Below are 27,669 nucleotides of genomic sequence, written 5' to 3' on the forward strand. Positions count from 1 at the left end.
ATCTGTCTTAAAAGGAATTGAAAATACTGGTGATTGAAGATGGTGATTAGAGCAGAGACCATCAAAACTTAGCTGGGTCAAGTTGTGTTCACTGGGGTCCTTTCTGTTGCCAGTGATCAAAAACCTAACCCAAACTGGCTGAAGCCAAATGGGGGATTTGTTAGCTCATACAACCAAATGATCCAGGGTGGAGGCTCCTTTATGTTGCTTACCTCAGTGACCATTGTCTTCATTCTCAGGCAGTGACCCATTCTTGGGTCACTGTGGACCCAAGATGATGTCCAGCCTCCTGAATCTATATGTACCCTGTTCATGAGCCTCAGGAGAAAGCAAATTGTGTTTTTCTGATTGCTCAATTAAAAGTCCAAGATTTTAGCCTTGTTCACCCTTGATCCCATGTTCACCCTTGAACTGTGGCCGGGGGTACGAGGTATACTAATTGGTTCTCCCTGGAGCTGGCGATGGGCTTCATCCCACCCAAACTTCATACCTGAGAAATTTGGGGTCCTAGGTAGTAGTAAGAGGGACCTAGATGCTAGGAAGGCAACCAAAAAACATCCGTCACAGCCACATAACATATGGGCATGGCCTCTCCTTCACATCCCACAAGGGTGGGAGTGTCCTTTCACACCCTGGGTGGGCCATGTATGAATAGGTGTGATCAGGGGGATCAGCCTTTGTGTACCTTAGGCTCTGACCTATAATCCCAGAAGGGAGCAAATGAGGCCCCCTTCTAGACCACACACTTCCTTCTTCCCTGGCCTTAGCACACATAATGGAAGTGTAAGCCATTGCTTATAATGGAGAGTTTCAGTGAGCATCCCAAAGTGGTTCTGTGTTGGTGGCCTGGAAGCCTGGCTTTAGGACTACCTTGAGTATCTAGCACAGATTGTACCAAATATGAATTGTTACCTAGAATCCTTTTCCAAAGCTGGATGTAGTTCTGTATGTGAAGTAGAGGCATCTAGGAGGTAGACAAGCCTTTTAATTTTATTTTTTAAAGATTTATTTATTATTTATTTATTTTAGGCTGCGTTGGGTCTTAGTTGCGGCATGCAGGATCTTTGTTGAGGCATGCGGGATCTTTCCTTGCAGCGCTGACTTCTGTGGTGTGTAGGTTTTCTCTTCTCTAATTGTGGCACACAGGCTCCATGGCGTGTGGGCTCTGTAGTTATGGTGCCCGGGCTCTAGTTGAGGCACGCGGGCTCAGTAGTTGTGTCGTGCGGGCTTAGTTGCCCCGTGGCATGTGAGATCTTAGTTCCCTGACCAGGGATTGAACTCACGTCCCCTGCATTGTAAGGCAGATTCTTTACCACTGGACCACCAGGGAAGTCCTGTCAAGCCTTTTACATGGGGGTAGTCACAGCTCTGCACAGGTGGGATAAAAGTAGTATGGGACTTTAGTGGCAGCCTTCCTGTACCATGTCTGGTTTTGTTTGTGCTAAAGTTTTGGACTCTTGGTTAGACATGCCTGGTTTGAACACTTGAAAGACCTTTTCCTTGAGACTGCAGGAGTGACCGTGGCTTGCTGCAGGAGTGAGGTAGGAATCACAATAGACTGGATCAAGGTGCTCTTAAAATGGTGCTTTCAAAACCAAAGCTGACTTCTGGCAGAGCCTTCTCTCCCCAGATAGAGAGAGTTCATTCTGGTTCTCCTCAACTCCTTTGGGCTACACAGAGGAAGTGTGGGCTTAGATGAAGGTTTCAGAGGAACTGCCAAGTGACTTGTTATTTTAGTACCTTAAATACACGAAGTTCTGAGTTTTAAACTTCTCTCTGTTATAGGGTTAAACAGGGAATCTAGGTGGTGGAGGATTGAGACACCACTGTACTAGTGTTCACTAAGCAGGATAAAATTCACCAACCACTCACTATTTTTAGGGAGTCATGCTGGCTATGAAAATGAGTGAGATGGGCAAGGTGTGACAACAGCACAGATGGTGGGGCTGCAGAAAACTGCAGCAGAGTGACCTGTCTCCAGGTGGCAAGTACTGGTCAGCTCCAGCTGACTGTTGCCATGTGACACCCTTGGACTTATGTTACCAAATCATCCAATTTTTCAAAGGAGCTGGAAATCCTGATTATTATGTATAATCTCCTGATTTTTAAATGTTGGCAATTCATAGTTTTAAGAACCATACAGGGTGCTATTTTGCAGTCTCTGATCTATAGTATAACTGTGGGTCCCTATTGGAGGGCAAGTTATTTAAAAATCCTCCTATTCAAAATTATGTATCTTCAAAAATGTTTTAATTGTGGTAAAATACATGTAACATAAAACATAACATCTTAACCATTTTTAAGTATACAGTTCAGTAGTGTTGAGTATGTTCATAATGTTGTACAATCCATCTCCAGAACGCTTTTTATCTTGCAAAGCTGAAACTCTGTACCCATTAAACAACAACTCTCCATTTTCCCCCTCCCTCCCAGCCCCTGGCAACCACGCTTCTACTTTCTGTCTCTATGAATTTGATTATTCTAGGTAACTCAGATAAGTAGAATCATATAGTATTTGTCATTTACTGACTGGCTTATTTCACGTAGGATAGTGTCCTCAATGTTCATCCATCTTGTAGCATGTGGCAGAGTTTCCTTCCCTTTTTTTTTTTTTTTTTTTTGGCCTCACCGCAAGGCTTACGGGGGATCTCAATTCCCTGACCAGGGATTGAACCTGGGCCACGCCAGTGAAAGCCTGGAATCCTAACCACTGGGCCACAGGGGAACTCCCCTTCCCTTTTAAGGTGGAATAATCTTCCATTGTATGCATATACCACATTTTGTTTATCCGTTTATTTATCAATGGACATTTGGGTTGCTTCCATCTTTTGGCTATTGTGGCTAATGCCATTATGAACATGAGTGTACAAAATTACATTTCTTACAATGTTTTCATAAGTCAATAACTATTCCTCTATTAGTCTGATCTCCCTAACCTGATTGCAAACTCTCTGAATAGGGACCATAAAATAATGTATTTGAAAGAGGTTTATTAATGTTAACCTGCAAACAAAAGTTAATAATTTTAATCTCCTACTTGCAGGAGATTACTTGCAGAATTACTTGCAGAATTCCAAGTAATTTTTGTAGATATTGTAGCCTCAAGGAAATGAAGCATAATTCTCTTTAAGTGTGGGATACACTTAAAGTAACTGTGGAATACAATTCATTTTAAAGTGTGCAGTCTGGAAGGGGGATTATGAGAGGAGTAACTTTGCAATGGAGAAACCCGACAAACCTCAGCCAGGTGATCAAGGTCAACATCAACAGTGATAACTCATGTTAGTAGCATGTTCCCTTAACATGATGTAATGAGAATGGCATTTTATCTCTGCGGTCTTCCTCCCCAAAACTTATAACCTCTGTCTAACCATGAGAAAAATATTACACATACCCAAATTGAAGGACAAAATACCTGAAAAGTACTCTGTAAAACTGTCAAGGTCATCAAAAACAAGTAAAGTCTGAGAACTGTCACAGCCCAGAGGAATCTAAGATGATATGATGACTAAATGCAATGTAGTATGCTGGATGACATCCCAGACAGGAAAACCCCTAAAACTAAGTAGGTAAAAACTAAGAAAACCCCCTAAAAACTGTGGAGTCTAGTAATGTGCCAATGTTGGTTACCCAGTTGTGACAAATGTACCATAGTTATACGAACAACAGAGGAAACTGGGTGCAGGGTACACAGGAAATCCCTATAATATTCTTTCAACGTTTCTGCAAATCTAAAGCTAAATGAAATAAAAGTTTATTAAAAATAACCTTGCAAATTGAAAAACAGTTTATAATTATTTATATTATTATTATGTAAAAAGACTTTGTATCCCATAAGTGTCGTGCACTTGGGAACTTTTTACTTCACTAGACTGTGAGCTCCTTGAGAATAAGTGTTTTATTTAATTGATCTCTTTACCCTCAATGACCAGCCTATTGTACACACTCAATTAATGTTTATTGAATAAATAACTGAATGAATAAGCAGGAACTTGGTTGTATTAGTTGAACACATTAATGTGAATACTGTGGAAACTGAAGGAGTCTATTCCCTGGAGCCAGGAGCCTGATAATAGAAACAACTTTGGCAGGACTCCTGGAAAAAAGATAGAGCAAAGCTGTCAGCTCATCTATAGAGAACAAACCAATGTGAACTACCATGGTATTTTAAAAAACCCACATTATTTTAGGAGAATAGAAAGAAATTAGCAAACAGTATTGAGAATTTTTAAGAATTACTAGTAATTGTATAGTTTAGAAAAAGGACTTTGGTGTTGAAAAGTTGTATTAGTAGGCAACGTTCATCCTTTTGCCCTAAAACCTTTGTCTCTATTAGTGGCTTCCAAATTGGCAACATGTTTTTAAAAACTGATACCTGTGTTTTCTTACTAACTGTGTAGTCATTAAGGTCAAATGACTTTTCTATGAACTGATTCTAATCAAATAACAGGGCACGATGCCACAATTTTTTTTTGCAGTGACTAAATGTAAAATGATAGCGTCTCTTTCTTTTTCTTGACCTTATTCTAACCTCCATCCTTTCAATCTCCAAGTATATCTTTTTTTTTTTTTTTTTGCGGTACGCGGGTCTCTCACTGTTGTGGCCTCTCCCGTTGCGGAGCACAGGCTCCGGACGCGCAGGCTCCGGACGCGCAGGCTCAGCGGCCATGACTCACGGGCCTAGCCGTTCCGTGGCATGTGGGATCCTCCCGGACCGGGGCACGAACCCGTGTCCCCTGCATCGGCAGGCGGACTCTCAACCACCGCACCACCAGGGAAACCCTAAGTATATCTTTTAAATAAGTTTTTAATTGATAAATAACATCATTGGAAAATAAACACAGAACTTCTTCCCCTCGGCATAGCAACTACTATATTAGGTTTTTGTTGACCTCTTCCAATCTTTACTAAGACAGCTTTACAGAGTTGTAATCAATGAATATGTGCAATTTTGTTTATCTTTTTTGTTATTAACATTTCTCTTTCATGTAACTACTTATTATTTTAATGGTTACCTGCTATTAGATGAAATTGATGTACCACAGTTTACCTCACCATTTGGGTTGTTGCTAGTATTCCACAATTACAAACAATGCTACTAAAAAGCTCTCTGTATAATTTAAAAAATATTTTCGGGCTTCCCTCATGGTGCAGTGGTTGAGAGTCCACCTGCCGATGCAGGGGACACGGGTTCGTGCCCCGGTCCGGGAGGATCCCACATGCCGCAGAGCGGCTGGGCCCGTGAGCCATGGCCGCTGAGCCTGTACGTCCGGAGCCTGTGCTCCGCAACGGGAGAGACCACAACAGTGAGAGGTCTGCGTACCGAAAAAAAAAAAAATTTCTTTATGCTGAGGAACTTGTGTGATCATTTTAATAGCTTTGTTACATTTTACCAGATTAACCCTCTAAAAATATTCAATGCACAAAAAATAAATCTCATATTTTTACAGTGTTTTACCATTTATAAAGCACTTTCACAAAAATAACTTTGTTTAATCCTGATATCAGCATGTGGGATAGATTTCTTTCCCTCAAGATTCTTTAGCACTAGGGTTTAATAGTTCTGCTAATGTAATGAGTGAAATGAACGACAAAGGAAGGTCTGATACAAGAAGCAGTAGTAGTAAAAAAGCTTGATAAATACGTTGGTAAACATAAATAAATAATGCTGGTTTTAAAAAGTAACTCAGAGGATTTCAAGACAACATGGAACAAAAATACTAAACAATGATAATGTGGAAGATTAAGATGCAAGGAGTGATCAGATTCGGTGCATTTTATGGTTCTTATACTGTTTAAAAGGATACTAAAGGTATTAACCTCAGATTTCAAAATAGGCACATGAAAAATTCAAGAATAATGACTAAAAGAATCAAAATAGAATGTGCAACTTCAAAACCGGTAGAATAAAACAAGAGAATAATGAAAATCAATCAATCCAGAAACCTGGAAAGGAGAAAAAGAGGGAAAAGGCACAAAAAAAGATATGAGAAATACATCCAAATTTATCAGGAATAACAGTTCACTTCATGCAAAATGACATTAAGAGGTTTAAAAATCAAGGGATAGAAAGACATACTAGACAAATACTAATCAAAAGAAAGCTGATGTACCAATATAAATACCAGAAAAAGACAATTTATGTCAGAAAGTATTATAAGGATAAAGAGATTCACTAATAGGTATAAGATAGTATCTCATGGTATTTTATTTTCCATTTCATTAATTATGATATAAGTGAAACTAAACATTTTTCAGTAGTAGTTTACTGAGAACTGGGAACTTGACTGGTTCGCCTTTTTAGTTCTTTTTATTTTAAAGATTAATCATTTTTATTGGAAATCTTTCCACCCGCTCCTCCTAGAGTTGTTATCTTAGTTTTATAGTTTCCTACTGTTACAAAGTTGAAAATTTTTGTAATGGAATCTGGCACCTTGTAATGTCCATTTTTTTCCTTCAACTCAGTTTTTCTCAAGTATTTTAAAAGTAAATTATAGAAAGCATGACACTATCGTTAACAGTTCTATATGCATCTCAAAAAAGGATCTTTTTCATATAGCAAAATATCATCACATCTAATATAATGAAAACAACGGGGTTTTTTTTAGCATTTAATCTCCAGTCTACATTCAAATTTCCCCACATATACCCGAAATTCCCTTCACATCTCTATGTCCAAAGCAGGATCCAATCCAGGATCATGCGCTGCATCTTGGTAACATGAAACTCAAATCTCTTTTAATTCTCAACCATCCTTTTAGAATCTACAAAAGTTCTTGTTCTAGTAACAGTAATCTGAAAGTCTGGGCCAGTGTTTTGTAGCACATTCCACCTTCCAGATTTGTCTTTTCCATCCTTGTGATATTATTAGCTTAATACTTCCTGTAAACTGAAAGCTTAAAGGTGCTAAAGACTCAAGTTAAACTTTTTTTTTTTTAATCCAGCTGCATAAGAGGTAATTTTGGCTACTTCATATTAAGCAGGAGACATACATTCAATGCCATTGGTATATCCATCACCTCCAAAAGTTTCTTCTCACTTTATTTTTATTTTCTATTTTATTTATTTATTGTAATAAGAACAGTTAACACAAGGTCTACCATATTGGCAAATTTTTAAGTATACATTATTGTTAAATATAGGCACGATGGTGTACAGATCTCTTATTATTCATCTTGCATAACAGAATCTCTTAAAGGTGTCTATTCCTATCTTGGGGTGGTACTTATAGCAGTGGATTTACTTCACATATTTTCATAACATTTTATAGTCCTTAATAGCTTTTTGGCTTTTGGTCTACAACGGCAGTTCACAAACTTTTGGTATTAAACCCCTCTCTGAGGATCCCAAAGGGCTTTTACGTGAGTTATAACTACTAATATTTACTCAAGTAGAAACTAAATTTGAAATATTTTTAAAAGCACAAGAATATACAAGCACACATTCCATTAGCCATCATTGCGATGGTGTCCCGCACGTCACGAAATTACTAGAAAACTCAGTACATTAGGGAGCGACTGAGAGCGCAAAGGCGAAAACGTCTTAGTATCGTTAGAAAAAGTTTTGACAGGAGCGAACACCGCACTCCCCTCCGTTCCAGGAGTCCCGAGATCACACTTTGAGAATCGCTGTCCATCACAAGTCTTTGTCTTCTCTTAGAGTTAGGGCCTGTCAGTCCTGTCCCGCCCCGCCCCCGCCGCCAGCAAGGAGCCGGAATCCGCTTGCTAGATGACCTTGCACTCAACCTTCTTGCGCGGTAAGGTTCCCGGAACCCAGAGCTGCGCGCGCACAGCGCGCCTCTGACTTCCCGGCGTGCCCCGGGCCTGCGGCGTAAAAGCGCGCAGGCCGTAGCGCCCCACGTGACCCGCGGCGCCGCGGAGGCGGGAGTGTGTGAGTGCCCACGGTCGCGGGGTCCTCGGGCTTGTGTTCTGCGTCTCCCGCGGGCAGCCCCGGGCTGGCCCCCACCCCCACTCTCGCGTTCCAGCGGGGAAGAAAGCCGGTGTGGGAGGAAAGGTTCCAGCCCGAGCTTTCGCTTTCACCTGGAGCCTCCCGACCCCGGGACGCGCGAGTCCTTAAGACCCGCTCTTGCTCTGCTCGGGCCTCACTGCTAAAGTGAGCCCTGGGCTCTAGACCCCTGCTGTTGAGAAAAGAAACATTTGCAAACATGTCCCGGATCGAAAAGATGAGCATTCTGGGCGTGCGGAGTTTTGGAATAGAGGATAAAGATAAACAAATTATCACATTCTTCAGTCCCCTCACAATTTTGGTTGGACCCAATGGGGCGGGGAAAACGGTAAGTCCTAAGTAGCCGCCTTCAGTTTACGGGTCGCCACGTGTTAGAAATCTGGAGTAAAATATCTGCAGAGTTCGGAACTCTTGATTAGGATGAGAGGAGTCCATATGACTCAGCTCCTGGGGCCCCAGGGTGTACCTGGGTCTCCGGCTGACTTCCCGGCCCAGGGGCGTGGCTTGGTGTGGCCTGTGGCGTTCAGGCCACTGCGACCTCAGGAACCGACCAGACTCCTGTGTTTAGTCATGTCCGGTGGACAAGGTTTCCATCAGAATCCCAAGAGACCGGGAGCTACCTCCGTCCGGGCTCAGCGAGCTCACAGTCCCACAGGAAGCATTTTTGTCTACATTGATGTTTTATCGTTCCTTACATGGCATAGCATTCACTTCCTGGTAGTCGTCCCCGTACAGGATTTCTTTAAAAGTTATAAAATATGATAAATATATGACTTTAAGAAGACTGTCTATCCCGACTTAGATAATAAATGATAAGTAAATGACATAATTTTAAAATGAAACATGTGTTGGGGTTTGGTTAAATTGGGACAGTATTTTGTTGTTAGGATACTTTTACCTAGTCAGAATAAAAGATCGAAGCGCAGCTTATATACTGTGCTCCAGTACTGGAAATATTTAGAAATTTGAGTTGGACCTGGAATGGTATGCAATTATGAAAAAAGTACAGCCAAGAGGCTCTCTGGTCTGAAAGGGTGCTTTGAGAAAAAGCAAGGTGGTATCGTTGTAACAGGGAGAGGAGCGAATGAAGTGAAAAGCATAGAAAAAGACATAAGGTTTAGTGTTGAGAGTTGAATGCCAGACTCTTGTCTGCTTTAATTTATGTAGAAATATTATTTATTGAATGCTTTTTATGTACCTAGCATTGTATTAAGTGCTCTACTGGTAGAGAGACTAGTATGTTTAGTGTTTATGAGCCCTAGCTGCTTTAATAGAAATTTTTTCCTTCACCATTTATTAGCTGTGTGACTGGGCAAAAGTGACCTAAATGCTCCATGCCTTAGTTTTCTTCTCTGTAAAATGGAGGTTAAAAAAGTTTCTACGTGGGACTTCCCTGGTGGCGCAGTGGTTAAGAATCTGCCTGCCAGTGCAGGGGACACAGGTTTGAGCCCTGGTCCGTGAGGATCCCACATGCTGTGGAGCAACTAAGCCCATGCGCCACAACTACTGAGCCTGCGCTCTGGAGCCCGCGCGCCTAGAGCCGGTGCTCCACAACAAGAGAAGCCACTGCAATGAGAAGCCTGTGCACGGCCCCGAAGGGTAGCCCCCGCTCACCCCGCCCGTGCACAGCAAAGACCCAACACAGCCAAAAATAAATAAATGAATAAATAAAAAAATAAATTTATTTAAAAAATAGTTTCTACAGCCTAGGATTGATGTGAGAATTAAAAGCTTAATGTATGTGAAAGTGGTTAGTACAATACCTGGCACATAGTAAGGTCTTTGTAGATATTAGCCATTTGTTTAGTTTCGACTTTTAAAAAATTTTAGCTTTATTGGGTATAATGACATAATTTGTAGGCTATTTAAAGTATACATCATGGTGATTTGACACAGATGTATATTGTAAAAGGATTCCCCCTATCTAGTTAATTAACATGTATTTATCTTTTTTTGGTGAGAACATTTAAGTTACACTCTCATTAAATTTCATTTATACAATATAGTGTTGTCAACTATGGTGACCATGTTTTACTTTAGCCATTGTTATTAAAAACTTGACTTAAAGGGTTTTAATTAGAAATAGAGAAATTTTCCCTCAAATAATAATTCTTTATTTTATTTCAGTATACCTCGTTAAGTATGTAGCTTTTCTATGAAGTTACAGCAATTATTCTTTAACACTTAATCATATTTATATGACAGGTTTTATAATGTCAAATCTTATCTGATCATATCTTTTATAGTCTCTATGGTAATAATATTTTATAATGAGTTAACATTTTATGATTAAATTCTGCAGGTCTCTAATAACTAAATAATATAATTTTCTATTTCTTTAGACCATCATTGAATGTCTAAAATATATTTGTACTGGAGATTTTCCTCCTGGAACCAAAGGGAATACATTCGTTCATGATCCCAAGGTAATGGTGCTAGTAAAACTTTGTACTTTTAAAGTAAAAAAAAATTTTTTTTTAATTTTTGGCTGCATCAGGTCTTAGTTGTGGTGCATGGGCTTCTCTGTAGTTGTGGCATGTGGGTTTTCTCTCTAGTTGTGGCACGTGGGCTCTGTAGTTTGTGGCCTGCAGGCTCTCTAGTTGAGGTGCCTGGGCTTTGCTGCCCCAAGCATGTGGGATTTTAGTTCCCCGACCAGGGATCGAACCTGGGTGTTCTGCATTGAAAGGCAGATTCTCTACCACTGGACCACCAGGGAAGTCCCTAAAATAAAATTTTTATAATTATGGAAGTGATGATAGCTCATTGTAGAAAATTTGGCAGTGGAAAAGTATGAAGAGGTATGAAAGTCACACACATACAGTCTTAGCGCCCAGTGATAGCCATTGTTGACATTTTCATGTATTTCTTCTCCTTTACATACAGTCTTATATAGCTGAAGTCATACTCTAATTTTGTATTCTGAGGTGTTTTTCCACCTAACATTATAATAAAGTCCAATGTTATTAAAAAAAACTATATTAATCTGGGTGTTTGATACATGGGTGTTTTAATCTTTTTACTTTTTTATATGTGTGAAGTATTTCCTACTTAAAACATAAAATCTTTTATGAACATTTTTAATAATTGCATCATTTTCTTACATTTAGATTGCTTTTAGTTTTTCATTAAAATGTACCATGATGAAAGTCTTGGTGTATGAGTGTTTGAATGGTATTTATTTTTTTAAAATAAATTTATTTATTTATTTATGGCTGTGTTGGGTCTTCGTTGCTGCACACGGGCTTTCTCTAGTTGCAGCGAGTGGGGGCTACTCTTCATCGCGATGTGCCGGCTTCTCACTGCGGTGGCTTCTCTTGTTGTGGAGCACAGGCTCTAGGCACTCAGGCTTCAGTAGTTGTGGCTCTCGGGCTCTAGAGCACAGGCTCAGTAGTTGTGGTGCCTGAGTTTAGTTGCTCTGTGGCATGTGGGATCTTCCCAGACCAAGGCTCAAACCCGTGTCCCCTGCATAAGCAGGCGGTTTCTTAACCACTGCACCACCAGGGAAGTCCTGTGAATTATGGTGTTTAAACTCTTAGTGTGTGTATAGGACATAGGCCTTTCTATATGCATTTTGGCCTGTAGGTTTTTCTTTCTTTTTTTTTTTAATTGAAGTATAGTTGATTTACAATATGTGTTAGTTTCAGGTATACAGCAAAGTGATTCAGTTATATACATATTTTTTTTCCAGATTATTCCATCATAGGTTATTATAAGGTATTGAATATTGTTCCCCCTGTTATATAGTAAATCCCTGTTGCTGATCTATTTTATATATAGTAGTATGTATCTGTTAATCCCAAACTCCTAATTTATCCCTCTCCCTGAATAGGTTTTTCTTGTTCATGTATATAGTGGGGTCATGTGCCTCTCTCATTATCTTGCCTGCCAAGAGTTTGTTGTGTGTTTCCTCCAGGCTTTTTTCTGTGTTTATAAAAACATATCTGTGTGTGTGTATAAATACGCTCATGTAAATATTTTAATACATCAATAGAATTTTATTTTTCCATTGTATCAATATACATCAAATATTTATTTAGTGATATACTGTGGATGTGTTAAAATATATATACACCTTTGTTTCATTATTTTTAATTACTAAATAGTATTTCATTGAGTTTATATTCTCTAATTTATTTAGCTGACCCACTGTTGATAGTCTTTTAAGTTGTTTCCACGTTTATGTGACTAAAGATAACTCTGTGATTATGAAAGTGATCTCAGGTGGCCTTGGCTTGCAGTGGCTTGAAGAGGATTTCGGTTCCCTGGCCAGGGATTGAAGTCAGGTCGTGGCAGTGAAAGTGCCAAATACTAGCCACTGGACCACCAGGGCCAGTGGGCAGTGACAAGGCCCTGGTCCATTGGCTTTGTAGAAATGAATTTCCACAAAGACATGGAAAGTAGTGACATAAGTAAAGTGTTTATTAGGAGGAAAAAGAGTACATGTGAATAGACTCACACGGGCGGGCTCAGAGAGAGAGTTGCGCCCTCGTGGTAGTTTCAATCACTTATATGGGATATTTCTTCTGGGTTTCCTCTGGCCAGTCATCTTGCTTTTTCTGGCCCTGAGCCTGTATTTGGTTTAACTCAAGGTCCTCCCCTGTGTGCACACGCGTCTCTTAGCCAAGGTGGATTCTAGCGAAGAGGCCTATGGGTAGGTTGACATCACCTACTATGGGGTGGTGCTCCTTCCCTTTTTGGCCCCCGAGGAGTCTTTTTGCGCACCTGTAGTTGGGAAGGTCTCCTTGACCTCGAGAATGAGGAACATGTGGTCTCTTTATCTTTTATCTGGGCAGAGCTCAGCTCCTCCTTGCTCCTTGCTATTCATCTTGGAGTATCTGTCCACAGGGGACAAACTCCAGCTGCTCAGCCTGGGGCCCATCTATCTCCTGCCTCAAATCCCCCCCTGCGAGACATGAGCCCCAAGAAATCTTTTTTGGGAGGATGTAGGGCAAAGGTCTGTCTTCCGTAGCTTCTTCAGGCTAGCATGTGGTTCATAGACCCTACCTAGTTGGGTTCACGGAGCTCTCACCCTGTCTCATTAAGGGGCCCAGGGTTACTTCTGTTGTTATTCCAGCAGGATCTGTTCCGAGGAATGGCCAGAATCTCAGCATCACCATTATCCTGATGTGAAACTGTTGTAATCTGGAAGAGACAAACTTAACAAGCAGATTAAAAAGGCAGGGGCCAAAAACCAATAAAAGAACTATAGTAACCAGTGGCCTAAGGAGAACCAGGTTACGTTTGGTAACAATTTTGATCCTGGTCCAGATAGAATCAGTGCTTGGGTTACCCTGTCCAAAGGAATGGAGCCATTTGGCGTGGTCATATATATTTTTGATGTCTGCTTCCATTAGCCCAGCGTGATTTGATGTGGGTGTAACGCACTCAGTTAGTTGGACAACCTGACATTAATAGATCTCATTTCTTTTCAGGAGAATAAGCCTGAAACCCATTCTGGACCTGGCGCTTTGGGGAGACTTGTAGCCAGGTAGCTAGTTGTTTAGTTTTATCTAAGTAGGTTGTAACCTTTGATGTGGTATTAACACATAAATAACAGGAGCTATTGGTCATCATACATGTCTCTTTTTTTGGTTAACATATGATATAAAGCTATTTCATTGCCTAAAAATAATAATTGTAAGAGGAGACCTTTAAATTGTTTATTGTTTTATCTTAAAGTCAGTTAAGTCCTCTTGGAGGCTGGATCAAATCAGTCCCTTTTGCCAAGTCAAGCATTTTGCTTTTCAGTTGTCCTTGCTCCTGCATTAGCAGTTTCTCCCTCTTTAGGGGATCATTTAGATCAGCATATAAACATGGTCTGGTAGCTCCAGTCTACAGACAAACTCTCCCTTTACTGCAGATCAACCTCTGGCTACTACTCTGTTCTAGTTTATAGCAAAATTCACAAGAGTTGTGTGTACTGATTGTTTTCACTTTATTGCTTCCCCTTTCCTCCTCAGCCCACTCTGTTTAGATTTTTCTCCTTTTTTTCCCTCACTAAAACTGCTCTTGTAAGGTCACCAGTAATCTCCATACTGCCAGATAAAACGGTTATTTTCTAATTCTCAATAACTTCTTTGCAGATTTGATATAGTTGGTTTCCCCCTTTTTAAAAAACATTGCTCTCTTGGCTTTCATGACACCATGATCTCATACCTCCTTTTTCACTGGCCATACTTCAGTCTCCTTTGATGAGTCTACTTTTGCCTGGCTCTTCTTGGGTGATCTCATTCACTCACAGCTTTAAGTATTGGTTATATTGCTCTTGTCTAACACTTGGAAATGAATTGTCTGAGGAGACACATGTGCTGACAGAGCAAGAAACTTTATTGGCAAGGGGCACCCGGACGGAGAGCAGTAGGGTAAGGGAACCCAGGAGAACTGCTCAGCCGCATGGCTCGCAGTCTTGGGTTTTATGGTAATCGGGTTAGTTTCCGCGTTGTCTCTGGCCAGTCATTCTAACTCAGGGTCCTTCCTGGTGGTGCACACATCGCTCAGCCAAGATGGATTCCAGCGAGAAGGGTTGTGGGAGGTTGGTAGGACATATGGACTGGCGTCTCCTCTCTCCTTTTGACCTTTCCCGAATTCTTCCGGTTGGTGGTAGCTTGTTAGTTCCACCTTCCTTACCAGGACCTCCTGTTGTAAGATAACTCATGCACGTGGTTACTATAGGGCCTGGCCAGGGTGGACAGTTTTGGTCAATGGTTCCGCTAACAGTTCTATGCTGATGAATCCCAAATTTATATATATAGCCCTAACTTCTTTCCTACACTGTAGATATATATGTCCAGCTGTTTGATTATTTAATGGGCATCTCAAATTTAACATATTCAAAATAGAACTCTTGGTTCCCTGTTCCCACATCCCTTTCACATTCTCAAGCCTGTTACTACCTTAGTACTCTCCAGTTTAATAAATGATATCATCATCCACGTGTTTGCTCATGCAAAAACCTGTGTGCCATCCTTTGAGTGATTCCTTTATCTCATCCTGTTTCTAATTCATAAGCAATTCTTAGCTACTCTTCTAAAATATGTCCAGAATATGTCCCTTGATTCCATCTCTGCTGCTTTCCTGGTCCAAGCCACCACACTTTTCCCTTTGAATTATTCTGGTAGTCTCAAAACTTGTTTTTCCTGCCTCATTCTTTTTTTGGCCATGCCACGTGGCATGTGGGATCTTAGCTGCCCAACCAGGGATCAAACCCATCCCCCCTTCAGTGGAAGCACAGAGTCTTAACCCCTGGACCCCTGGGAAAGTCCCTCCTGCTTCATTCTTTTTTTTTTTCTTTGATAGTAAGAAGTGGATTTATTTAGAGAGAACCTCCTGTCTCATTCTTGAAGTTCTCTTTTTTACATAGCAACAAATTATCTTTAAATATTTATTCATTCATTCAACAGGGAGTGAGTCACTCAAAATCTGAGGGGAGAATATTTCAGTCAGTGTTAATACTAAGTGCAAAGTCCTTGAGGTAGGAGCATGTTTGGTGTGTTCAAGGAATCACAAGAAGGAGCAAAATGGTAGGGGAAGACTGGTAGAAAATTAAGTTAGAGTAGTTGAAGGGTCTAGATCTGGTAGGACCTTGGGTTCTAATTTAAATAGGAATCTATTGGAAGATTTTAAGCAAGAAGAGGGCGTGATCTGTATTTTAAAGTGATCAGTCTAGCTGCTGAGAGAAGACCGTCTGTAGGTGGCAAGGGTAGAAGGGTGAAGACTAACAAAGGGGATTTTGTGGTAATCCAGGTGAGAAATATTGGTGGTTAGATTAAGTGGTAATGGTACAAAGTATGAGAAATGCTTGGATTTGGGCTGTATTTTAAAGGTAGAACCAGCAGATTAGCTAATGATTTGGGTAGTGATGTATGAGAAAAATAGAAGCATAAAGCAGAACTCCCAAGTTTTTTGACTTGAGCAAGTAGAAAAATAGTGTAATGAGGAAACACTGGAAAAGGAGATTTGGGTGGCTCTAGTTTAAACATGTAAATTGGGATGGGAATTCCCTGGCGGTCCATTGGTAAGGACTTGGCGCTTTCACCGTTCGGGGGCCCAGGTTCAGTCCCTGGTTGGGGAACTAAGATCCCACAAGCTGCACGGCACAGTCAAAAAGAAAAAGAAAAGAAAACCCATGTAAATTGGGGATGTTTGTTAGATATCCAAAGGAGGTGTCCAGTAGGTAAGTAGAAGTATGACCAAGGGAGAGGTTTGAGTTAAAGAAAGAAAATTAGGAATCATTGATGCATACAGTTATATATGTATGTAGTTAGTCGTAAAGCCTGATGGGATCACATAGGAAGTGAATATAGAGAAGAGATCCAAGACCTAAGCCTAGAGCACATTAGCATTTAGAAATAAGAAAGAGGAGGAGGACCCAGCAAAAGATGCTAAAAGACCAACTAGTAAAGTAAGGAAAACAGAGAATAGTGTCTTAGAAAAGAATAAAGTGTTATAAGAAGGAGGAGTCATCAACTGTGTCAAATATGTCAATAGCTCAAAATAGATAATTAATGAGGACCTACTGTATAGCACAGGGAAATCTACTCAGTACTCTTTCGTGACCTAAGTGGGAAGGAAATCCAAAAAAGAGGGGATATATGTATACATATAGCTGATTCACTTTGCTGTATAGCAGAAACTAACAAACATTGTAAATCAACTATACTCCAATAAAAATTAAAAAAAGAAATGTCGATAGCTCAAGTGAGAAGCAGGTTTGACTATGGGAAGGCCATTGGTGATCTTGACAAAACCAGTTTTAGTAATCTGAGAAAACAGGAGGTAAGGAAGTGAAACACATAGAATTGTCTTGTGAATTTTGCTATAAGTGGAAAGAGAGATAGGGCAATAGCTGAAAAGGTTTGCAGGATCAAGGAGAGTGTTGGCTGTTGTTCTTGTTTTTTTACATATGTATGTATGTATTTTCTGGATGTTTCCATGTTGATTGATGCTCTAGTATCTCTGCCAATCTCATCTATCACTCACCTCTTCCCAAATGCTTTCATATTTCTAGAGCTATTTTTCTCAGCTGTCTGCTTATGTCCTCTCTGTGGTTCTTCTGGCCATGGTGGTTTAGCTCTCTTCACTTACTACGCACTTTTCGGCTGCTCTCATTTCCCAGTTCTGAGCTCCCACCCACACTTGCTCATCAACTCTTCTCTCCTGAGTCACTCACACCTCCTACTGTGGATGAAGCCATTCCCCTTATCTGAATTGTCCACATCCCCTCAGTTTTCCCTATATGCTATGTTCTTCTCATTATTTCAATTCCTCTCACCCTCTTATATCTTCAGCTTCTCTTGTCTTTCCTTTTCCCTGTTTTAATTTGACCCTGAACCTAATATTGTTTACCTTGCCTTAAACAAACGCCTGAATTTTTCTGGCTCTCCTCAATAATTTTTCTTACCTATGTTCAGTTGTTTCTGTCTTCTTAGGAACTTTGATTTCCATGTTGCTCCATTTGCCTAGCTTCCCACTTTTCTCCTTTACTTCTTTCAAACTTGCGGCTACATCAGTCCGGACGCGCAGGCTCAGCGGCCATGGCTCACGGGCCTAGCCGCTCCGCGGCATGTGGGATCTTCCCGGACCGGGGCACGAACCCACATCCCCTGCATCAGCAGGCAGACTCCCAACCACTGCGCCACCAGGGAAGCCCAAAACTGTCATTTTTGAACCAAAACAACAAATGAAAGCTACAAAGTGCCTAATAAATATTTGTTAAACAATTTGATGAATTAATATAAAAGTTAAATTTATGCCCAAAAGTCATGAAAAGTCCAACAAAAGTTATTTATGATTTTAAAAAAAGGCTGAATCCAGGGCTTGTGATTTTGGTTGCAATAGAGTAGTGAGTATCATACTTGTGCTCCCAAGATGAACAACTATAAAACTGGAAAAAATATTTGAATCCACGCTTTTCAGGCATTGGGCAACAGATGGTGCAGGGCTGTGATTTTTGAGAAAAGAGAAATATATGCGGTGACTACACATTTATTCTAGTTTTCTACGTAGGGATATTTTGCGAACTTCAGTGCATAGAGTTAGAACCCAACAGAGAACCGTAGTCACTAGGCAGATGAAACAAAGAAAGAAGTTTGGGTTTGCTGAGGTGGTTGTGAATTGTGAGGCAGGGTACAGGGGTGGGGTTTTTGTGCAGAGATGGGGCACCAGGAATCTGTACAAGGAACCCATGAGCTTTTGGCCAAATACTAAGCTGCATGTGTTCCAGAATGAGATTCAGTGAGGACTAGCAGCGAACAACTACTGGAGTAGAGGAGTGGGATTGTGAACTGAATGGAGATTCTAGAGTTTACACAATGCTGGGAGACATTTGAGTCATGATACGCCAGAGTAGGAGGAGCTTGTGGAACTCCTTAGTATTCTGTTGAGGCCTCAGAAAGGCCATCCTAACAAATCCTAAAACAAGCTTTGACAGAATCAAGCTGAGTAGCCAATAAATTAACTGCCTTCTAGAACAAAACTCAACACTTTTTAAAGGAAGTCAGCACAATCCAAACTCACACTGTAGCATCTACAATGTCCAGGATATAATAAAAAATTAGTGTATATATGAAGAAACAAATGTAATCCATAACTGAGAGGAAAAAGTGAATAGAAACATATCCAGAGATGACAAATTTTGGAATTAGCAGACAAGGATTTTAAAAGCTATGACACATAAGTTCAAGAATTTAAAGGAAATTGGCCATAATGTGGTAAAAGATCACAACAGAGAAATAAAATTATAAAAAAGACCCAAGAAGCTCAACACATAACAAGTAGCATAAACACACTTATATTGCATTTTACACTAAACTTGCTGAAAACCAGAGGTGAATTCTTAAAAGCAGACTGAGGAAAAAGTAACACATTATGCAGAGGGGAAAAATAATGATTTCTGACTTCTCATCAAAAATTTCCAAGCCATGAGATAGTGAGACAACATCTTTAAAGTGCTGGGGAATAAAAATCAATCTAAAATTCTATATACAACAAAAATATCCTTCAAAAATTGAAGATGAAATGGAGAACATTTTCTGATTGGGGAAAAAAAAAAGGTATTAGTTACCAGCAGATCTGTACCATAAGAAATGTTAAAGGAGGTTCTTGAGGCTGAGGGGAAGTGTTACGAAATTAGTCCTAGAGTGAAGGTTGCTGCAGATGCCCCCTTACAAACCTTAAAAACAAACGTTCAAAAGGACTAAGCCTCTAAGGAATTCCTTGGTAATCCATTGGTTAGGACTCCGCGCTTTCACTGCCGAGGGCACAGGTTCAGGACCAATCCCTGGTCAGGAAACTAAGATACTGCAAGCTGCACAGCTCGGCCAAATAAAGAAACAATATCCACCATTAAATATTGGACTTCCCCAGAGGTCCAGTGGTTAGAAGACTCTGTGCTTCCATTGCAGGGGGCCCTGGTTCCATCCCTGGGAGGGGAAGTTCCGCATGCTGCATGGTGCATCCAAAAAAAGGATCAAGCCTCAACAAACTTAGCTGCATGCCTGAACCAAATTAAACACTCATTAAAGGAGTAAAACAAAATTATTCATTCAACATTGTAAAATTCACAATCAGAAGTTACCAGGCATGCAAGGAACCCAGAACCAGGAGAAAATGAAATATAGAAATAAATAGAAAATGAAAGAGATGACAGAATTAGCAGACGATCTTAAATTACAAAACTTATAAATATACAGACAGTTGGAAAGGAAAACATTAAGTTTAATGAATGGAATAGAAGATATAACAAAAAGACCTAAATAAAGCAAAAGGAATACCAATGGGTTTTTTTTGATTGAAGTATAGTTGATTTACAGTATTGTGTTAGTTTCAGATGTACAGCATAGTGATTCAGTATTTTTGTAGATTATACTCCATTATAGGTTTTTACAAGAAAATGGGTAAAGTTCCTTGTGCTATACAGTGTATTCTTGTTGTTTATCTATTTTATATGTAGTAGCTTGTATCTGTTAATCCTATACCTCTATTTTGTCCCTCTCCCCTCCACTTTGGTAACCACAAATTTTTTTCTGTATCTGTGAATCTGTTTTGCATATACATTCATTTGTATTATTTTTTAGAGGGAATAACAGTGTTTTTAAATATAATAATACAGATAGGTTAAAAGTAAAAGGATGGAAAATCCTTTAGATAGCATACTAGAATATGCCAGCTAATAAAAAGAAAACTGAATTGGCTATATTAATATCAGACAGTATACTTCAGAACTAGTAACATTGACGTAAAAAGTGACATTTTATGATGATAAAGCAGTCAGTTCACCAAAAGGATTTAGCAACTCTAAATGTAGAGCTTTGATATGGAAGAGGCAAAAAAAATCTATGGAACTAAAGGAGAAACAGACAAATCTGCAATTATAGTTGGAGATCTCAATACCTCTCTTGGTAAAGAAACAGAAATTGGTAAAGAAACAGAAAGAGTAGACAAAATATCAGAAGGACGTGGAAAACTTTAATACTCTTAATCAAATTAGCCTAATTGATGTTTATAGGACATTCTACTAGTGAACGGCAGAATACACATTATTTTCAGCCACTGTAAAACATTCACAAATATTCTGAACCATAAAACAAGTGAAAACAAATTTTAAAGCATTGAAATCATACAGAATGTGTTTTCTGACCACAACAAAGTTAAACTAGAAATCAATAACAGAAAATCCCCAGATATTTGAAAATTAGGCAGTACATTTCTTCTTTTTTTTTTTTTTTTTTTTTTTTTGCGGTACGCGGGCCTCTCGCTGTTGTGGCCTCTCCCGTTGCGGAGCACAGGCTCCGGACGCGCAGGCTCAGCAGCCATGGCTCACGGGCCCAGCCGCTCTGCGGAATGTGGGATCTTCCCGGACCGGGGCACGAACCCATGTCCCCTGCATCGGCAGGCGGACTCTCAACCGCTGCGCCACCAGTTCTGGAAGCCCAGGCGGTTATTTCTAAATAACCCATGGATCAAAAAAGGGATCACGAAGGAAATTCAAAAATACATTAAATAAAAGCATATCATACAAAAAATTTGTGGAATGCAGCTAACTAATGCTTAGAAATTTATACAATAAAATGTTTATATTAGAAAAGAAAAAATGTCTAGAATTAATTACCTGAGCTTCTATCTTAAGAAACCTGAAAAAGAAGAGCTAATTAAATTCAAAATAAGTAAAGGAGGGAAATTAAAGATAAGAGCAAAAATCAGTGATACAGAATACAGAGACAGAGAAGACCAGTGAAACCAGAAGATGGTTCTTTTAAAAAAAAAAGGATCAATAAAATGAATAAGCCTCTAAGCAAAGTGATAAAAAAGCCATAAATTACCAGTATTAGGAATGAAAGAGGCAACATCACTGCGGATCCTACAGACATTATGTAGGTAATAAGGGAATACTGCTAGCAGGTTTATGCCAATAAATTCAGTGACTTAGATGAAATGGACAAATTCTTTTAAGAACATAAGTTACCAAAGCTTACTCAAGAAGAAATATGCCTACAAAAGAAATTGATTTGTAGTTAAAAACTTAACAAGGACTTCAGGTTGTGATGATTTTACTGGTGAGTTGTACAAAACATTTTAGGAGGAAATCGAGTCGGTTCTACATAAACTTGTTTTTTTTACATCTTTATTGGAGTATAAGTGCTTTACAATGGTGTGTTAGTTTCTGCTTTATAACAAAGTGAATCAGTTATACATATGTTCCCATATCTCTTCCCTCTTGCATCTACCTCCTTCCCACCCTCCCTATCCCACCCCTCTAGGTGGTCACAAAGTGCCGAGCTGATCTCCCTGTGCTATGCAGCTGCTTCCCACTAGCTATTTGTTTTACGTTTGGTAGTGTATATATGTCCATGCCACTCTCTCACTTTGTCACAGCTTACCCTTCCCCCTCCCCATATCCTCAGGTCCATTCTCTAGTAGGTCTGTGTCTTTATTCCTGTCTTACCCCTAGGTTCTTCATGACATTTTTTTCTTAAATTCCATATATATGTGTTAGCATACGGTATTTGTCTTTCTCTTTCTGACCTAGAGTCTGTCATACAGAGTGAAGTAAGTCTACATAAACTTTTTCAGAAAAGAGAGGCAAAGGAACTATGTCCCAACTCATTTTATGAAGGTAGTATTACTGTGTTACCAAAAACCAAAGACATTACAAGAAGACTACAGATGGGTAACTGTCATGCATGCAAAAATCACAAAATATTAGCAAATCAAAGTCAGCAATATATAAAGATAATACACCACGATGGAGGTCCAAAAGCCAGTAGATGAGGGACTTCCCTGGTGGCGCAGCGGTTAAGAATCCACCTGCCAATGCAGAGGACACAGGTTCGAGCCATGGTCCAGGAAGATCCCATATGCTGCGGAGCAATTAAGCCCGCGAGCCACAACTGCTGAGCCCGCGTACCACAACTACTGAAGCCCACGTGCTTAGAGCCCGTGCTCCTCAACAAAAGAAGAGACCGCAATGAGAAGCCCATGCACCACAACAGAGAGTAGCCCCCACTCGCCACAACTAGAGAAAGCTTGCACGCAGCAACAAAGACCCAACGCAGCCAAAAATAAATATATTTTTAAAACCCCACCAAAACCAGTAGATGAGGCTGAGAGAGGAGGGCATCCACAAAAACCTGGTTGGGAATTGGAGCCCAAGAGAGGAATGCATGAGTCCATAGTGATATTTAAAAAATGAAAAACAAGGCGGCGGTTGGGGCGGGTGTGGAGGACAAAGCCCTTCCTTATAGTAGAATCTTAACTAATAAATGTAGGAGGAATAATGGAATTAGAAAATTACTCTTTGATAGCTATCACAGTAATCATTCATTCATTTAAGAAACATTAATAGAGATGTTAAAACGAATGGAGGAAAAGCTTGATGAGGTTATGAGACATTTACACAGTCTCAGTGTATCTCTTTCCCAAATATTTATTAACAGCAAAGTAGAAAAAAGAATATTCTGCCAGGAATATCTCCTGGTAGATACGGCCTTTACCAGGAGATTGAAGGTAACATCCTCAGTAATGAGCTAAATTGAAATCGTGCCCATCCGATAAGATGCAATGTAAGGATCATACCATCACTTCTGTAATATTGCTGCAAAGATGCATAATCTGATTCTAGTCCTGAAGAAATATTAGGCAAATCCAAATTTTGGGAGACCTTCTATAAAATAACATTTGGTAATTTTTAAAATTACCAGTCATGAAAGAGAAAATCTGAGGAACTGTTCCAGACTGAAAGAAACTAAAGAGACAATGACAACAATGTGTAATTTGAACAATGTGTAATACTGTGTGTAATTCTGAACTGGATCCTGTTGTTGTAAAGGACATATTGGAAGAATTGGCAAAATTGAATGGGATCTGAGGGCCATATGGTAGTAATATATCACTCAATTTCCTGATTTTTATGGTTGAAAATGCCCATGTTTTATAGGAAATGTCAGTGTTGGAATATCAGATCAGCAACTTATTCTCAAGTTGTTTGGGTGAAAAGTCATGGTGTATACTGTGTGTCTACTTTTCTGTAAGCTTGTGACTGTTTTTTAAAATGTTTTAAAAAACACTTTTGGTATGTAAAAGGATAAAATTCATTTATTTGAAAAATCCACATAGCTGATCTCCTAATGATGCTGAATAATGGAGGTAGATAATACAGTTCTAGTAAATCAAACAGTATTCTTTTCCTCCTTGTGTATTTTTTAAATTTACTTAAAAATTTTTTTTTACTTTATATTGGAATATAGTTGATTTACAGTGTTGTGTTAGTTTCAGGTGTACAGCAAGGTGATTCATTTATACATATACATATATATATTTTTTCAGATTTTTTTCCCATGTAGGTTATTACAGATTACTGAGTAGAGTTCCCTGTGATGTACAGTAGGTCCTTGCTGATTATCTATTTTATATATAGTACTGTGTATCTGTTAATCCCAACCTCATAATTCCCCCCCCACCTTTCCCCATTGGTAACTATAAGTTTGTTTTTGAAGTCTGTGAGTCTGTTTCTGTTTTGTAAATAAGATTTTTTACATTCATAAGATTTTTACATTCATATATAAGTGATACATGATATTTTTCTTTCTCTGTCTGACTTCACTTAGTATGATAATCTCTAGGTCCATTCGTGTTGCTGCAAATGGCATTATTTTGTTCTTTTTTATGGCTGATATTCCACTGTATATATATATATTACCACATCTTCTTTATCCATTCATCTGTGGATGGACATTTACATTGCTTCCATGTCTTGGATATTGTAAATAGTGCTGCAGTGAATTTTGGAGTGCATGTATCCTTTCGAATCATGGTTTTCTCCAGATATATGCCCAAGAGTGGGATTGCTGGATCATATGGTAGCTCTATTTTTAGTTTTTTAAGGAAGCTCCATACTGTTCTTCATAGTGGCTGTACCAATTTACATTCCCACCAACAGTGTAGGAGGGTTTCCTTTTCTCCACACACTCTCCAGTATTTATTGTTTCTAGACTTTTTGATGATAGCTATTCTGACCAGTGTGAGATGATACCTCATTGTAGTTTTGATTTTCATTTCTCTAATAATTAGTGATGATGGGCATCTTTTCATGTGCCTGATGGCCATCTGTATGTCTTTGTTTTTTCATTGAAGTATAGTTGATTTACAATGTTGTGTTAACTGCTGTACAGCAAGGTGATTCAGCTGTACATATATATATATATATATATATATATATACACACACACACACATTCTTTTTTTAATATTCTTTTCCATTATGGTTTATCATAGGATATTGTATGTAGTTCTCTGTGCTATACAGTAGGGCCTTGTTGTTTATCCATTCTATATATTAAAGCTTACATCTGCAAACCCCAACCTCCCACTCCATCCCTCCTCCAACCCCCTCCCCCTTGGCAACCACCAGTCTGTTCTCATGTCCATGATTCTGTTTCTATTTCATAGATAGGTTCATTTGTATTATATTTTATTTTTTATTATTACTTTTTAAAATTAATTTAATTTTTATTTTTGGCTGCGTTGGGTCTTAGTTGCTGTGCACAGGCTTTCTCTAGTTGCAGGAGCGGGGGTTACTCTTTGTTGTGGTGCATGGGCTTCTCATTGCAGTGTCTTCTCTTGTTGTGGAGCATGGGCTCTAGGTGCATGGCTTTCAGAAGATGTGTCATGCAGGCTCAGTAGTATGGCTCACAGGCTCTAGAATGCAGGCTCAGTAGTTGTGGCACACGGGCTTAGGTGCTCTGTGGCATGTGGGATCTTCCCAGACCAGGGATTGAACCGGTGTCCCCTGCATTGGCAAGCAGATGCTTAACCACTGCGCTAACAGGGAAGTCCCTGTATCATATTTTAGATTCCAAATATAAGTGATATCATATGGTATTTGTCTTTCTCTTTCTGACTTACTTCACTTAGTATGATAATCTCTAGTGCATCCATATTGCTGCAAATGGCATTATTTCATTCTTTTTAATGGCAGAGTAGTATTCCATTGTATGTATATGTACTACATCTTCTTTATCCATTCATCTGTTGATGGACATTTAAGTTGTTTTCATGTCTTGGCTATTGTGGATATTGCTGCTGTGAACGTTGGCATATGTATATCGTTTTGAATTATAATTTTGTCTGTATATATGCCCAGGAGTGGGATTGCTGGCTCATATGGTAACTCTATTTTTAGTTTTCTGAGGAACCTCCATACTGTTTTCCACAGTGGCTGCACCAACTTACATTTCCACCAATAGTGTAGGAGGATTCCCTTTTCTCCACACCCTCTCCAGCATTTGTTATTTGTAGACTTTTTAATGATGGCTGTTTTACCTGGTGTGAGGTGGTACCTCATTGTAGTTTTGATTTGCATTTCTCTAATAATTAGCAGTGTTGAGCATCTTTTCATGTGCCTATTGACCATCTGTATTTCTTCTTTGAAGAAATGTCTATTTAGGTCTTCTGCTCATTTTTGGATTGGGTTGTTTTTTTCTGTTGTTGAGATGTATGAGCCATTTGTATATTTTGGAAATTAAGCCCTTGTCAGTCGCATTGTTTGCAAATATTTTCTCCCATTCTGTAGGTTGTCTTTTCATTTTGTTTATGGTTTCCTTTGCTGTGCAAAAGCTTGTAAGTTTGATTAGGTCCCGTTTGTTTTTGTTTTTATTTCTATTACCTTGGGAGATTGACCTAAGAAAACATTGTTACAATTTATGTCAGAGAATGTTTTGCCTGTGTTCTCTTCTAGGAGTTTTATGGTGTTGTGTCTTATGTTAAGTCTTTAAGCCGTTTTGAGTTTATTTTTGTGTATGGTGAGAAGGTGTGTTCTAACTTCCTTGATTTACATATGGCTGTCCAGCTTTCCCACCACTTGCTGAAGAGACTATCTTTTTCCCATTGTATATTCTTGTCTCCTTTGTCGAAGATTAATTGACCGTAGGTGTGTGGGTTTATTTTTGAGCTCTCTATCCTGTTCCATTGATCCATATATCTGTTTTGGTGCAAATACCATGCTGTTTTGCTTACTGTAGCTTTGTAGTATTGTCTGATATCTGGAAGGGTTATGCCTCCTATTTTGTTCTTTTTCTTCAGTATTGCTTTGGCAATTCTGGGTCTTTCATGGTTCCATATGAATTTTAGGATTATTTGTTCTAGTTCTGTGAAAAATATCATGGGTAATTTGATAGGGATTGCATTAAATCTGTAGATTGCTTTGGGTAGTATGGCCATTTTAACAGTAATAATTCTTCCAATTCAAGAGCCTGGGATATCTTTCATTTCTTTGAATAATCTTCAGTTTCCTATAATTAATGTTTTATAGTTCTCAATGTATAAGTCTTTCACCTCCTTGGTGAGGTTTATTCCTAAGTATTTTATTTTTGGGGTTCCGATTTTATTTTATTATTATTTTTTAAATTTATTTATTTATTCATTCATTTTTGGCTGCATTGGGTCTTCGTTGCTGCGTTCCAGCTTTCTCTAGTTGCAGCGAGAGGGGCCTACTCTTCGTTGCAGTGTGTGGGCTTCTCACTGTGGTGGCTTCTCTTGTTGCAGAGCAGGAGCCGTAGGCGCACGGATTTCAGTAGTTGCGGCATGTGGGCTCAGTAGTTGTGGCTCGCGGGTTCTAGAGCACAGGCTCAGTAGTTGTGGTGCATGGGCCTAGTTGGTCTGCGGCATGTGGGATCTTCCTGGACCAGGGATCGAACCCGTGTCCCCTGCGTTGGCAGGTGGATTCTTAACCGCTGCGCCACCAGGGAAGTCCCGGGGTTACAATTTTAAAAGGTATTTTTTTTTTACATTCCGTTTTTGATATTTCATTGTTGATGTAAAGAAATGCAACCGATTTCTGTATGTTAATCTTGTATCCTGCTACCTGGCTGAATTTATCAGTTCTAGCAGGTTTTGTGTGGCGTCTTTAAGGTTTTCTCTATATATTATCATCTGCATATAATGACAGTTTTATCTCTTCCCTTCCAGTTTGGATACCTTTTATTTCTTTTTCTTGTCTGATTGCTGTGGCTAGGACTTCCAATACTACGTTGAATAAAAGAGATGAGAATGGGCATCCTTGTCATTTATTTATTTTTTATTTGGCTGCACCGGGTCTTAGTTGTGGCACTCGGGATCTTTGTTGCGGCATGCAGGATCTTTAGTTGCAGCATGCAAACTCTTAGTTGTGGCATGTGGGATCTTGTTCCCTGACCAGGGATTGAACCTGGGC

General features: G+C 39.4%; 1 protein-coding gene across 1 annotated transcript in view; it reads left to right on the forward strand.

Moving 5' to 3' along the window:
• Positions 1-7,879: 7,879 nt before the first annotated feature.
• The window catches only part of RAD50 (RAD50 double strand break repair protein), a 97,318-nt gene continuing 77,528 nt past the window's right edge, over positions 7,880-27,669 (forward strand). The window contains exons 1-2 of the mRNA XM_082651516.1: positions 7,880-8,293; positions 10,308-10,391. Of these exons, the coding sequence (XP_082507642.1) occupies positions 8,165-8,293; positions 10,308-10,391 (213 nt within the window). The 5' untranslated portion in view covers positions 7,880-8,164. The remainder of the gene's footprint in view (positions 8,294-10,307; positions 10,392-27,669) is intronic.

Source organism: Grampus griseus (genome assembly GCF_964374135.1).
Source record: "Grampus griseus genome assembly, chromosome: 3".
NCBI lineage: Eukaryota > Metazoa > Chordata > Mammalia > Artiodactyla > Delphinidae > Grampus > Grampus griseus.